Source organism: Populus nigra, chromosome 16 (genome assembly GCF_951802175.1).
Source record: "Populus nigra chromosome 16, ddPopNigr1.1, whole genome shotgun sequence".
In the NCBI taxonomy this organism is placed as follows: Eukaryota; Viridiplantae; Streptophyta; class Magnoliopsida; order Malpighiales; family Salicaceae; genus Populus; species Populus nigra.
In genome coordinates, this window is record NC_084867.1 from 4,701,905 (window position 1) to 4,716,335 (window position 14,431).

Here is a 14,431-nt window from a genome sequence, read left to right on the forward strand (position 1 = left end):
TACACTCAAAGGTGGCGTGAGACGGCTACACAAGTTAATCCTCTTTTATTGGAAAAGGAGATGATCAATTTGTTTGTCAACACTTTCAAGGTCCCATACTTTGAATACCTAGTTGGAAACTCTGCACAATATTTTTCTGACTTGGTTGCTATAGCTGAGAGGATCGAACAAGCTATCTATTTAGGAAGAGTTGCTAACTCGACTAAGAAGAAAACGTTTCACTAAGGAAAAGAAAGAAACCGAGGTTCGTAATGTGAAAGGTGGTTACAAAAACGAGAGAAAGAGCTACTAAAATAAAGACATCTAAAGGTCACTCGTCCTGAAGACAAAGCTACAGTGTCTCTAAGTCAAAACTGATCTATGTGTGACCTTAACTGACTATTGGAAAGGTGCCCCTGTCAAGGAATTCAAAGGAGAGGGATGGTTGGAAGATTCCAGAAATTCCAATTGATAATTACTAAGTGTTTAGCCATTTTATGTGTAACCTTGCTAGTATAAGTCTTTGTTTTTGTTCTTCAATTGTGTCTCTTCCTTTGATTTACAACCAAAATATCTTGAAAGGGGTTCCCTCTAAGAACTCACAAATACACTTTTGAAGTCTCGCGTGACCTCATAGACACAATTCATCTCTTTTACCAAAATCAGTTTTCCTATTGGAGTTTTGAAAAATTGAACTTGCATTTTGATTTCAAAAATAATTTGGTGTTTATTTAAAACAATATTTATGACATTCTACTTGTAGAATGACACATGAATCAAACAACTCCTTCATTGAGGTGACTAAACTCTAAACCAAAATACACGAATAGAAAATGAACTGTCATTCTCACACCATGACTCTTGAGACATGTTGTTTTAAATGTATGAATAATGGTATTTAGTGAACTCATTGCTCATAAACTCACGAAATGCATCTCTTTGCAAAGACCAAACCATCACATTGGACGAGGCCAAAGTTTATTGATCTTAACTGCTTGCGTTTGAAATGAGGAAAGGCTATCTTTGTTGTTCCTTTCACATTCTAAAAAGTATATCCCTTGTAGTCCCTTTTTGAGCCTGAATCATTTTTCTTTCATGAAAAAACCTGATTAGGATTACACCCCACACTGGGGGCAAGTGAAAATTTCAAGGAAAAAAGATGAAAAAACCGTGAGAAAACCGAAAAGGCAAAAGAGCCCAAGAAACTCAATGACTAGGGGGCATGCCCAAATCACAAGAAAGAGTGATAACCAAGATAAAGTGAGTATGTCCTAGCACAACAATGAAAAAGCAAATCAAAGAAGAGCGGTGAAAGAAAAGATGAACGACACAAAGAGTCAAACTGCTGATAGTGATCCTCAATCTTTGAAACCCCAGTCTCCTAATTTTTAGAAACACTCTTTGAGCCTTATGATCTTTTCTTTCATAACCAGAAACCTTAGCCTACATTACGTGCCTATAGAAGTCCTTTCTAATCGAGCAAGCAAACAACGTGGGTTAATAAGCAATGCTCTCAAAATGCAAAGAGTACTTTTTTATTATAGTCATGACATTGAGAACAAATTATTCATTATTATTCATGCTGATAAAATAAGTGTTTAAAAAGAGACAAGTTTTTCTCAAACAAAACCTCGAGTTGTTTCTCGAGCCCTTCACTTTGGAAACCTATAAGAAACAGAAGGTCACCTCATGATGTACTTTCACTAAATATTATATCGCCAAATACAAGAACAAATAATCTCTTTTCCAAGACAAAACCAAGGAGTTGCAAGATTCCAAAAGCAAATGCTTTTAAACTTACATCAAAACAATTTTTGTTTTCAAAATGCAAGATTAAGATTTCAAGATTCATTTTGAACAAATATTCCTTCACCAAACTGAAAATGAGAGAAATGAGAAAATGGTCGCTTAAAAACCATTATTTGGCAGAGTTGTTGACAAAGCATACCTAAGGGCAATGACTAGTATAAGGGGGCAACACTATGTTTAGAAGGAAAAATCGATTCTTTCTAGAAAAAAGATGAACATTTCCTTCAACAAGACAAGGGGGCATCGTGGTTTATAAAAGACAACTTGATCCATTCAGCAAATGACAACAAATGTTTTTAAAAAGTGAGACGGGGATTAATGAATGATCCTCTCAAATTATTTGACATGATGAAAAATCTCTAGCAAGCAAGTGGGTCACGATGGGCACAATAAAGGCTAAGTTGTGTAAGCGAATCTGGGAAGAGACTTACATGGGCCAACTAGAGTAGGCTAGAAGCTAAACAACGAAGATGACCTAAATCAGAGATAGCAAGTCGTCATCAATCAAGCAAACAAGGAGATTAAGAAGAAATGGGGGCCTATATTTCAAATCAGGTAAAGATGCATGCATATCATCTAAACTTTAAGACATTGGACAACAAGTTTTGCAAACTTCGCAAGAGAAATCTCTGAAGAGAACCATCAAATGGAAGGCCACCTTGAAAGGGCTAAGTTTGAAATTGCTTTTGGAAAATTTTCACATTTGAGAAATTTTAACCTGGGTAGGCCGCCCATGAGAATTAGGCCACAAAAAAAAATTCTCTCTTTTTCCACCACCTTTTCTCAACCATCCAAGGTAGTGTGTTTCCTAACCCTACCTCCTTTCAAGGGTGTCTTTGAGCCCTCGTTTCTTGTCGAGCACGCCTTTGATCCCTTGCTTCTTTTTCAAGCGCGCCTTTGAGCCCCCGCTTCCTTTAGAGCGCGCCTTAGAGCCCTCGCTTCCTTTTCGAGCGCGCCTTTGAGCCCTCGTTTCCCTTCAAGCGCGCCTTCCAGCCCTCACCTCCTTCAAGTGTGCCTTCGAGCCCTCAACCATCCTTTTGAGTGCGCTTTCGAGTCCTCATTTTCCTTTCTCTTTTTACTTGGATAGGTCACCCATTACAATGAGACCCTTTCTTTGTATTTTTTCCACCTGGGTAGGTCATCCATTACAATGAGACCACTTCAAAAAAAAAATCTATCTCTGTATTTTCACCATCGGGCAGGTCGCTTGGAACAATGAGACCACTTGCGAGTTTCCTTGCATTTTATCATCGGGCAAGTCACCTGGAAAAATGAGACCACTCGCAAAATCCTTTGTGTTGCTTCTTCCTATCGGGCAGGTCGCCTGGAACAATTAGACTACTCGCGAAACCCTTTTCGCGTTTTATTCTTCATTGGGAGGTCACCTGGAAAAATGAGACCACTCGCGAAATCCTTCGCATTACTTCTTCCTATCGGGCTGGTCGCCTAGAACAATTAGACCACTCGCAAAACCCTTTTCACGTTTTATTCTTCATCGGGCAGGTCACCTGAAAAAATGAGACCACTCGCGAAGTCATTTGCATTGCTTCTTCCTATCGGGTAGGTCGCCTAGAATAATTAGATCACTCGCGAAACCCTTTTCGCATTTTATTCTTCATCGAGCAGATCACTTGGAAAAATGAGACCACTTGCAAAGTCCTTTGCGTTGCTTCTTCCTATCGGGCAAGTCGCTTGGAACAATTAGACCACTCATGAAACCCTTTTCGGGCAGGTCGCCTAGAACAATTAGACCATTTAAAAAAAAACCCAAAAAAAACCAAAAAAAAGAGAGAAAAAAAAGGGAAAGAGGAAGGGTTTTCACAATTATTCTTCTTTACAAAACTTACTATACAAAGTCAAAAAAAAATTAATGCATTTGCACCGTAAGCATTGTAAAGAGGGGGCAACTGTTGTAACCCAATTTTGGCCTAATGGTTTTTAATTTAATTTTTACAAGGTTTAAAATGTAAAATTAAAATATCAGAGATTTATTTCGATGAAAAGTGTGATTTGTGAACTTGCGTGAAGATTAAGGACTACAATATGTTTTTGTCATTCTATCTTTATCTTCAAGATAATCCTTATCTTCAAGATAATCCTTGTCTTCAAGATAATGATAGTTATTTACTTTCAAATTTGATTCTTAATCAAATTCAAACTTCAAAAAAGAGAATGAGATTGATTGAAACTTGGTTTTTCACACGCGAAGGGACTTTGCACTATAAATACAGATCTTAATGTATGCAAAAGAAGGGGAGAGAAACCCTAAAAGAAGAGACCCCAAGAGGAGGCCATTACCAGAAACCCTAAAAGAGAGAAACATAAAAAAGGAAGGGGGCGGTGAACCCTATACTAGCCGCCGCCCCCCTTAACGCTTTTTTTTAAGCCTAGTCTCCCTCGACTTTGCCTCTAGCAGCCGCACGTCTAGTTAAGTTTCCTTCCTTCCTTGCTAAAATAATTAAATGGTTACTGTTGCATGCATGCGTGATCCATTCATGCATGGCTAGGCTAGATCCAGCCCCAAAAAGAAAAAAAGAGTGGGCCAAGTCTGGGCTTTAGGCCTAGCCAACTCAAATTGTGTTTGCTAAGGGTGTGCTTGGCAAAACACACCCTTATGCTTTGACCATAATTTTTATGCCCATTCTAATTTGATATTTGACCAAACGAACCCTTTTTCAATAACAGAAAATTCTAAAAATATTTGGGGCATTCATTAATTTATTTGTGGGCCCCTTGCACTTTGTTTTATTTTTTTTCTTTCTATTTGTATTTTTTGTAGATGTGCTCAATTTGTGGACTATTATTGTTAAATGCAAATATGTCGTGTAATGTTTTTCTTACTTCCATCTAAAAGGGCAAATAATAATAAAGAATAAACAAGAAAAAAATGACATAGAAAATTTCTTTTTCAAATTCATTTTTTGCAAAAATATTCACTGATGCCAGAGTCATAAGTATCGTATTTTTTAGATTTGTGTCATATTTACCAACGCTAGAGTTGAAGATATTCGCAGGAATTGTTCACTGACGCCAGAGTCAGGAACATAAAAGGAAGAATAAAAAAAGGGGAAAAGGAGAACAAATTATTAGCAATTTTAGACAAAACCAGCAATGTAGCATGCTTTAGGTAGGACGCTTAAAGGGTGATAACATCTTCCTTTTTGCGTAAACAGTCTCGTACTATTGAATCTCTGTTGACCAGTTAGGGTTCTTAGTGACCATAATACTAGGTGGCGACTCCTTGAACAAGATATTTTTCCTTAAAAGAACAAAATGTCAAATATCTGTTCTTTTTCAATCGAGATATTTTTTAATTGGTCACCACGATGTCCGGGTGTGACACATACGAAGTTCAAAATACTGATTTTGGTAGACCTTAGCCAAAAAAAAAGAGTCTAATTGATTAAACTACAAGACTTGGATCATGTAATTTAAATATTGATATAATCTATTTTTACCGTCAATTTATTTTTCATTGAAATATTTTTAAGAACATCAAAAAACAAGAAAATTTAAAATATATATATTGTAAAGTTGGTTGGTCAAAATCTTTTAGGTGATGAATTTTTAATGAGTATAGTTGAATAAAACTTGATTGTAATTGAAGGAATTAAAGGATCGGGGACCAAAATTATCAATTTTGCTAGATTCGGGAGGTATTAATTTAATCAGGGATTTAATTGGATAAATTTTGGGTTTTATAATTGATTTTTGAATTTAATGAAAATAATTTTGAAATCTGGAGGCCTTTTTGAAATGCGAGGAAATTGAAGAGTTTATTTAAAAATCTGATTAAGGACCTGATTGAATGATTTTGATTGCTTAGTTTAATTTTTTAGCCACGTCTGACATGAAAGGTTCATTTTAAAACCTCACTAAGACAGACAACGTTGTTTTATAGCAACGTCTCTATATATGTGTGTGTGTGTGTGTGTGTGTGTGTGGGCATGCGCACGCGCACTGTATTGCCTCTTGTCCTCCTTTTCAAGCATATTTTATAACCTATTTGTCGAAACTCAGAAACCTTAGCTGCTATCTTTTAATCATCAACTGGAAAATTTGGAATTTTATGACAAGAAATAATAAATTGTGTAGAATTAACCAAGTGAAATTAAAAGCTCTAGATTTATTTTTATTATCTCTACAACTTAAGTTTTATTCTCTACTTTTAATTTACTTTTGTCAAACGTTTTAGTTTAATTTAGGTGGTTAATTTTATAAAATTTCATTTTGATTTCTAAAAAGTAATTAATTTGATAAATTTCAACATTGAATAGTATTATTAGTCTTTATGGGTTCAACACTCTTTTCTTCATAAAAGACTTTACTATTTATTGTAATTTTGTTCACTTGCAAATATTATCAAACCATAGAGCTCTTAAAGGTTTTGGCTATAAAAACCCAAATTGAGTTGCAATCAAAATATAAAAGCTTGAAAGGTGACCTAGTTTATAAATTTTAAGGTGGAGTTAGCTGGAGCTAAAGAGGATATGACCAGGCTACACTATCATGCCAAGGATTTTAAAACTAGGTTGAGAGCTAAAAAGACTAGGATAAAAAGCTGAACTCAAATTTGATTCAAATAGAAAACAAGGTGAATCTAACAAAAAAAAAAGTACATTGGTATATAATGCCCAATGACCCATCTACAGGTATAATGTAGTAAAATGACAGAAATAATACATGATAAGAAGTTGTTGATGCATTTTTTCCATGAGAGTTTGAGTGGCGTTGCCCTAAGTTGGTATATGAAGTTGGATAACATCAACATCAAGGGAGTGAAAAACTTGGTGGATGTATTTTTTAAATAGTACAAGTTCAACATGGATGTAGCCCTATATAGGTTAAGCCTATAAAACATGGAGAAAAATCTAAAATAATCAATCTGAGAGCACGCCCAGTGATGGCATGAAGTGGAAACCCAAATACATCCCTATCTATTGGAAAAAGGGAAATTATCAAATTGTTCTCTAATATCTTGAAAGCATCTTATTTTGAAAATCTTATTGGAAGTTCAACCTAGTATTTCACTAATGTAGTAATTGTGCCTGAAATAATAGAGCAAGCTATTAAAGCTAAAAAAATCTCGGATGTTACTAAAAAGAAAAGATTCATTGGTAGAAGAAGGATGCAAAAGCCTATAATATTGAGAGTGAAAATTACTATAATAAGACAAGAAATAAGTAAAGCCACACTAACAATTTTAGTTTATAATACCACCACGAGTAACTAATCATTCCTTTTTCTCGACATTAGTAACAACTGTCAATTAGAGTATATCAAGGCATAATCATAATTAGCCTATCTATTTATAGAATGATTATAGTTGTAAATATTTTATGATTTGCTAAATATTTTAGCTTCCTATTTAGTTAGGTAGAATTGATGAGGGAAAAACTTGGTGGATGTATTTTTTAAATAGTACAAGTTCAACATGAATGTAGCCCCATATAGGTTAAGCCTATAAAACATGGAGAAAAATCTAAAAGAATCAATCTGAGAGCACACCCAGTGATGGCATGAAGTGGAAACCCAGATACATCCCTATCTATTGGAAAAAGGGAAATTATCAACTTGTTCTCTAGTATCTTGAAAGCATCATATTTTGAAAATCTTATTGGAAGTTCAACCTAGTATTTCAGTAATGTAATAATTGTGCTTGAAATAATAGAGCAAGCTATTAAAGCTAAAAAAATCTCGGATGTTACTAAAAAGAAAAAATTCATTGGTAGAAGAAGGATGCAAAAGCCTATAATATTGAGAGTGAAAATTACTACAACAAGAAAAGAAATAAGTAAAGCCACACAAGTAATTTTAGTTTATAATACCACCATGGGTAACTAATCAATCCTTTTTCTCAACATTAGTAACAACTGTCAATTAGAGTATATCAAGGTATAATCATAATTAGCCTATCTATTTATGGAATGATTATAGTTGTAAATATTTTATGATTTGCTGAATATTTTAGCTTCCTATTTAGTTAGGTAGAATTGATGTAACTGTTGAAATTTAGCCATGTAATTAGTTAAAACATTTCTATATAATGAGTAGAACCCTCACAAAAAAGGCATTGAAAACAATTGACATGGTATCAAAGCCAAAAACTTGAGTTTGGTTTTCTAGGTCAATTTCTTTTGTGACTATGAGGGTTGTTGAGTCAACTTAGGCTATTTTCTTTGATTTTGGGAATCTCTAGAAATTAGAGGTTCATTGTGGTGTGACTTTTATGGCTGGTTGTGCTAGATAGATTGTATTACACACACTATTTCTTCTCTTTCTAGGGAAAACAATTGTTTTGGGCTTGTTCTTTTTGTGTTAGGTTGTTTGAGTTTTACTAGTTGGTATTTTTTTTTATCTTGTACTTTTTTGTTGTGTTAAAATATCAATCTTCTCAATTAAACTCAAATTGGGCTCTCAAACTGAATTTTAACAAATTAAATCCCTAATAAAATTAATGACCCATTAAAAGTATTATTAAGTACTTATCTAATTAAATATTTTAATTTGGCCCATGATTAAATCAAATTGGCTTATTAAAAATCTAATTGCATCCTTGAACTTAATTTTTATGCAGATTCATCTAATAATCATTTAATTTGACTTTGAATTTGCATTGTCTCTTTAGTCTTGGGTACAATAGAGTATGAATTTTGTTCAAAACTCCAGCTTGATTCTTCTATATATATTTGAAACCCTTTTAGCTTGCTTTTGCCACGTCACCAGTCTTATTACTTTTATTCTTGATTTTTATTATGAAAAAGGGTTAATTTGGAGGAAATAACATAAAAATATGTCATGACAGTTGTCCTTTTTTACAGTGCTTACTACATAAAGTCTCATAAAAGACTTTAGATAGTAAGCTTGTAAAGAAAAAAAAAAGAATGAGAAATAATGGACTTACCAAATCAAGAAATTATTAATCCTTTAGAAGTGAGGGCTAAAAGCGCACTTAATAAGATATAGGGACAGGGCTATAAATCGTACTATCTAGAAAATGAGGGTCTAAAGACGCACTCAAAGTAAATAGAGATAGAGATGAGGCTAGAAAATGCACTACCTGAATGATGAGTGCTCAAAAACACTAAAACATAGAAGAGATAGGGCTAAAATATGCATTATCTAAGTGATAAGGTCTCAAATGTGCACTCAGAAGGAAAGAGAAAGGGTCTCAGAAAGAGAAGAGATAAGGCTAAAAAGTGCATTATCAAATTTCAGGTTGCAAAATGTAATATTAAAAAAATTGGTTGCAAAGTAAAAAAAATCTATAGGACTTTCAAAGAAATGTTTTCTTGATTTTTTCTTTGATTTTTTTTCTCTATCTCATCTTTCAAAATTTAATTGATTTTGAATTAATCATCATAATTTATATAGAATTGCTTTCTGATGGTTTTTCACATTTGGTTGATGTGTAATTTTATAAGCGTTTATTTTTTATAGTTTCAAAAATAACAAAATTATTAAATTCATTGGAGTCCATGACCCAAATTGTAAGTTTGGTGGGTTAACTTGGATTGATTGAGAATTAAGTTTTATAATTTTTTTACTTTGTTTTTTATGGGGTTATTGCAGTCTCAAACAAACATTCTAATATTGGGTTGATGCTTAATTTTATGAGTATCTATTTTTTATCATATAATTAAAAAATAGCTAAAAAACAAAGTTTCTAAACCAATTGAGTCAATAACGAAGGTTGTGAGTTTAATGGGTTAAGTTACGAAACCCATGTCAATCCAATATATTTTATTTTTAATATTTTTTTAAAAAAGATATCATGTTTATTTTTTTTAAAATTCAAATCACATTTTTCTGGTTGTCTAGATTATTTTTGGACAGAACAAGTTGTTTAGGTCACATCAAGAAAATTTTCACACGGTTAAATTTGAAGCCCAAGCTAAATATAAAGTCGAGTCAAAAGATTTCAAAGTTGATTTAATAGAGTGAGTTTAATGATACTGTTAAAAAATTTTCTATAACCAGAATATTTTTTATATTTTAATTTTTTTTGTTCAATCCGCATTGTAACAACTTATATAATATGTAACTGTATGATATTCATTTTATAAAAAGCAAATAATATTAAAATTTTAGATTCAGTAATCTAAATGATAACTTGTATTAAAATTTTAATTTTAAATTTATTAAATTTTATTTAAGGATTATAATCTATAATATTTTTTCAAAAAAATTATAATCTATATTTTCTTATCAAACATACTTATCATTTGCTATTTTTGACTTAAATTATTAATAAAAAATAATAATTCAAAATCAAAATAAATCTTGAATCATTGGATGACTATGATATGACTTATGAAAAATAATTTTTGATTTTGAATTATCATTTAAAAATTATTGTTTTATAAATAAATTATTAAAAAAGTAGTTGAGAGAAGATAATATAAGTTAAGATTTATAGGTTAAAAGTTAAGAAAATTTAACTTGTAAGATTTTAATTCAATTTGATAACAAATTTCTTATATAAGTTAAGGGTTATTTTTAATTAAATATAATTATGATTTTTTTAAAATAAAAAGTGAAGAATTAACTTAAAACAAAATTTAAAAGAGATGTAAAACATAACTTAAATCTAACCTGCAATGGTACTTAAAACCTTAAGACGGGAAGGCATTAGAAGAAAAGAAAAGAAAAGAAAAGATAAAAACAAAGGTCAGTTGTTCCTCTGTTAAACTACTTCGGGACTACCATGAATTGGTTGCAACAACTCACTAATACAATTATAATAGCACCGTCACTGCCATCCCGCAACCACCACCACCACCACCACCACCACCACCACCACCACCACCAGCAGCAGCAGCAGAAGTCTTCCTTGTACAGAACCAACCTGAAACCACACAAAAGCTTTAACTCCCTCTACTCAAAATCATCTCTTTCGCTCTCTAACCAAACCGACTCTCTACCTGATCAAACCAACCGCCCCTCATTTCTCCAAGAAATAGCCGCTCTCTGTGAAACTGATAACCTCACTACAGCTTTAACTCTTATTCAATCACACTCTCAAAATGCTGCTTTTATTTCATTACAAGCAAAAGAAGCAATTGGTTTATTGCTTCAAGCATGTGGCAACCAAAAAGATATCGAGACTGGTAGACGACTACACAAGTTTGTCTCAGACTCGACCCATTATAGAAATGATTATGTTCTCAATACCCGTCTTATTAAGATGTATGCAATGTGTGGGTCTCCTTTGGATTCTCGTTTTGTGTTTGATAATATGGAGACTAAGAATTTGATTCAGTGGAATGCACTTGTTAGTGGATACACAAGGAATGGACTTTATGGCGATGTAGTTAAAGTGTTTATGGATTTGGTTTCTGATACAGATTTTCAGCCTGATAATTTTACTTTCCCTTCTGTGATCAAGGCTTGTGGTGGGATTTTGGATGTTAGGTTAGGAGAGGTTATTCATGGGATGGTGATTAAGATGGGTTTGGTTTTGGATGTGTTTGTGGGCAATGCATTGGTGGGAATGTATGGGAAATGTGGGGCTGTGGATGAGGCGATGAAAGTGTTTGATTTTATGCCCGAAACGAATTTGGTTTCGTGGAATGCCATGATTTGTGCATTTTCTGAAAATGGGTTTTCTAGAGATAGTTTTGATTTGCTGATGGAGATGTTAGGAGAGGAAGGGTTATTGCCTGATGTAGTGACGGTGGTGACTATATTACCTGTTTGCGCAGGAGAAGGAGAAGTTGATATAGGAATGGGGATTCATGGGTTGGCAGTGAAACTAGGTCTGAGCGAAGAGGTGATGGTGAACAATGCTATGGTATACATGTATTCAAAATGTGGGTACTTGAATGAAGCGCAAATGTCATTTGTGAAGAATAATAACAAGAATGTGGTTTCTTGGAACACCATGATCAGTGCTTTTTCTTTGGAAGGAGATGTCAATGAGGCATTTAATCTCTTGCAGGAAATGCAGATCCAAGGAGAGGAAATGAAAGCTAATGAGGTCACCATTTTGAATGTTTTGCCAGCTTGTCTGGACAAGTTGCAATTGAGGAGCTTGAAAGAACTTCATGGCTATTCATTTAGACATTGTTTTCAACATTTAGAATTGTCCAATGCTTTTATTTTAGCCTATGCTAAGTGTGGGGCACTGAATTCTGCTGAGAAAGTCTTTCATGGTATTGGGGATAAGACTGTGAGCTCTTGGAATGCACTTATTGGTGGTCATGCACAGAATGGTGATCCTAGAAAAGCTTTGCATTTGTTATTTCAGATGACATATTCTGGCCAACAACCTGATTGGTTTACCATTAGTAGCCTGCTTTTAGCTTGTGCCCATCTGAAATCCCTGCAATATGGTAAAGAGATTCACGGATATGTACTACGGAATGGACTAGAAACTGATTTTTTTGTTGGTACCTCACTTCTGTCCCACTACATTCACTGTGGGAAAGCATCTTCTGCACGTGTATTGTTTGACAGGATGAAAGATAAAAATTTAGTATCTTGGAATGCAATCATTTCAGGTTACTCACAAAATGGACTACCCTATGAATCCCTGGCTCTATTTCGAAAATCACTTTCTGAGGGAATACAATCTCACGAGATTGCCATAGTGAGTGTGCTTGGGGCTTGTTCTCAACTGTCAGCTCTACGGCTGGGAAAAGAAGCTCATGGTTATGTATTAAAAGCCCTGCAAACAGAAGATGCTTTTGTAGGCTGTTCAATCATTGACATGTACGCAAAAAGTGGTTGTATAAAAGAATCTCGCAAGGTTTTTGATGGGTTGAAAGATAAAAACGTAGCATCATGGAATGCAATAATTGCGGCACATGGAATTCATGGACATGGAAAAGAGGCCATAGAACTGTACGAAAGAATGAAGAAAGTTGGCCAAATGCCTGATAGATTTACATATATTGGTATTTTGATGGCATGTGGTCATGCAGGGCTTGTTGAAGAGGGACTGAAATATTTCAAAGAGATGCAAAATTTCAATTTGATTGAACCAAAATTGGAGCATTATGCATGTCTTATTGACATGCTGGCCCGTGCTGGAAGATTGGATGATGCTCTAAGGCTTGTCAATGAGATGCCTGAGGAAGCAGACAATAGAATCTGGAGCTCGCTCCTCCGTTCCTGTAGAACTTTTGGTGCTCTGGAAATTGGAGAGAAAGTTGCCAAGAAGCTACTAGAATTAGAACCAGGCAAAGCAGAGAACTACGTGTTACTTTCTAACTTGTATGCTGGATTAGGGAAATGGGATGGTGTGCGAAGGGTGAGGCAAATGATGAAAGAGTTTGGTCTTCAAAAGGATGCTGGTTGCAGTTGGATTGAGGTTGGAGGGAGAGTTTATAGCTTTGTTGTTGGTGACAGTTTGCAACCAAAATCAGCAGAGATCCGGGTGATATGGAGAAGATTGGAGGAAAGGATCAGTGAAATTGGATATAAGCCTAACACAAGTTCTGTGCTGCATGAAGTAGGTGAGGAGGAGAAGATTGACATATTGCGGGGGCATAGTGAAAAACTAGCAATTTCTTTTGGATTGTTAAAGACAACTAAAGGTACAACCCTGAGGATTTACAAGAATCTACGCATTTGTGCAGATTGTCATAATGCTGCCAAGTTAATATCGAAGGCAGTTGAAAGGGAGATAGTTGTGAGAGACAACAAGCGCTTTCATCATTTTAGAGATGGACTTTGTTCTTGTTGTGATTATTGGTGAAGAGCTGTGAAGAAAATTTTTCATAGCTGCTTGGCTGAGTAAATTATTTCTCAGAGATCCACAACAAAACTACAGGTAAATGTTCTCTTTTAATTTTTAGTTTTACTAAATGTTCATTATACCAGTGGCTTCTGATATAGGATATAAGGTGTTGTTATTCTATCACAATCTCAGTACTTTCAAGAATTCAAGTAACTCATTAAAAATAGAAGATTAGCAAAGATGAAAGAAAAAGAATTTGACTACATGTTTTTCTTGTGCCCAAGATGCTCCCTGCATAGTGTCTCTGAATTAGCATTCACAAACACTCTGTTTGTGAGGAGGGATTGAGGAAAGGATGGATAACAGGGGAAGGATTGAAGAAGAGGGATTGGGTATATTCTTCTTTTGGCAAGAAGGATAAGGATTCAAGGAGGGATTGACTCCTTATGCGAAAATCTATCGCATGCTACACGAGAAGCTGTTATAGTTGGTTTTATATAATTTGGCTGCTGGTATGAGTTAGCATTTCTAAGAACTTGAATTGCCGTTCATGGTTATATGGATTTGGTAAAAAGAAAAATTAAATCCTGGAACTATTTTCCTCATTTTTACCTGCTGTGAATATTTATGCAGTATGACTATTTTTATCATAGAAATTTCGCATTTCTTTTCTCTGATTGCTTTTGTTTCCATCAAGATGTCTCTGCACATAGTTACGATTGCTAACCTCTAATATTGACGTGTGCATCGAAACCTCAAGTGCAGCATGATCATTAAATTTGCTGTTGGTATTGTGGCTGAGGTAATTAAGAAAATAGAACGAAATGTTTATCCAACAGGGGTCTTGCATTCATTATTTGATTGCAATTCTTTGTTGTTATTCATTAGTTATGTGTTCAGGTTTCTGATGAGTAACAATAAATAAAAAGAATTAAAGTAGGTAAGAAATAAGCTATAAAG

General features: G+C 34.2%; 1 protein-coding gene across 2 annotated transcripts; it reads left to right on the forward strand.

The window, feature by feature from the left end:
- The first annotated feature begins 10,429 nt into the window (after positions 1–10,429).
- Positions 10,430–14,149, forward strand: LOC133675320 (pentatricopeptide repeat-containing protein At1g18485). 2 transcript variants are annotated; one of them, XM_062096665.1, is made up of 3 exons: positions 10,430–13,247; positions 13,371–13,564; positions 13,756–14,149. In XM_062096665.1, exons 1-2 carry the CDS (start codon positions 10,496–10,498, stop codon positions 13,487–13,489), a joined length of 2,871 nt encoding a protein of 956 aa, XP_061952649.1. In that variant the 5' UTR covers positions 10,430–10,495; the 3' UTR covers positions 13,490–13,564; positions 13,756–14,149. The 2 variants fall into 2 exon arrangements, with proteins under 2 accessions (XP_061952649.1, XP_061952647.1); XM_062096663.1 differs by having other exon boundaries at positions 10,430–13,564.
- Positions 14,150–14,431: the final 282 nt, after the last annotated feature.

Coding starts and splice junctions, on each gene's coding strand:
- LOC133675320 (XM_062096663.1), top strand. CDS start 10,496: ATGAATTGGTTGCAACAACTCACTAATACAATTATAATAGCACCGTCA.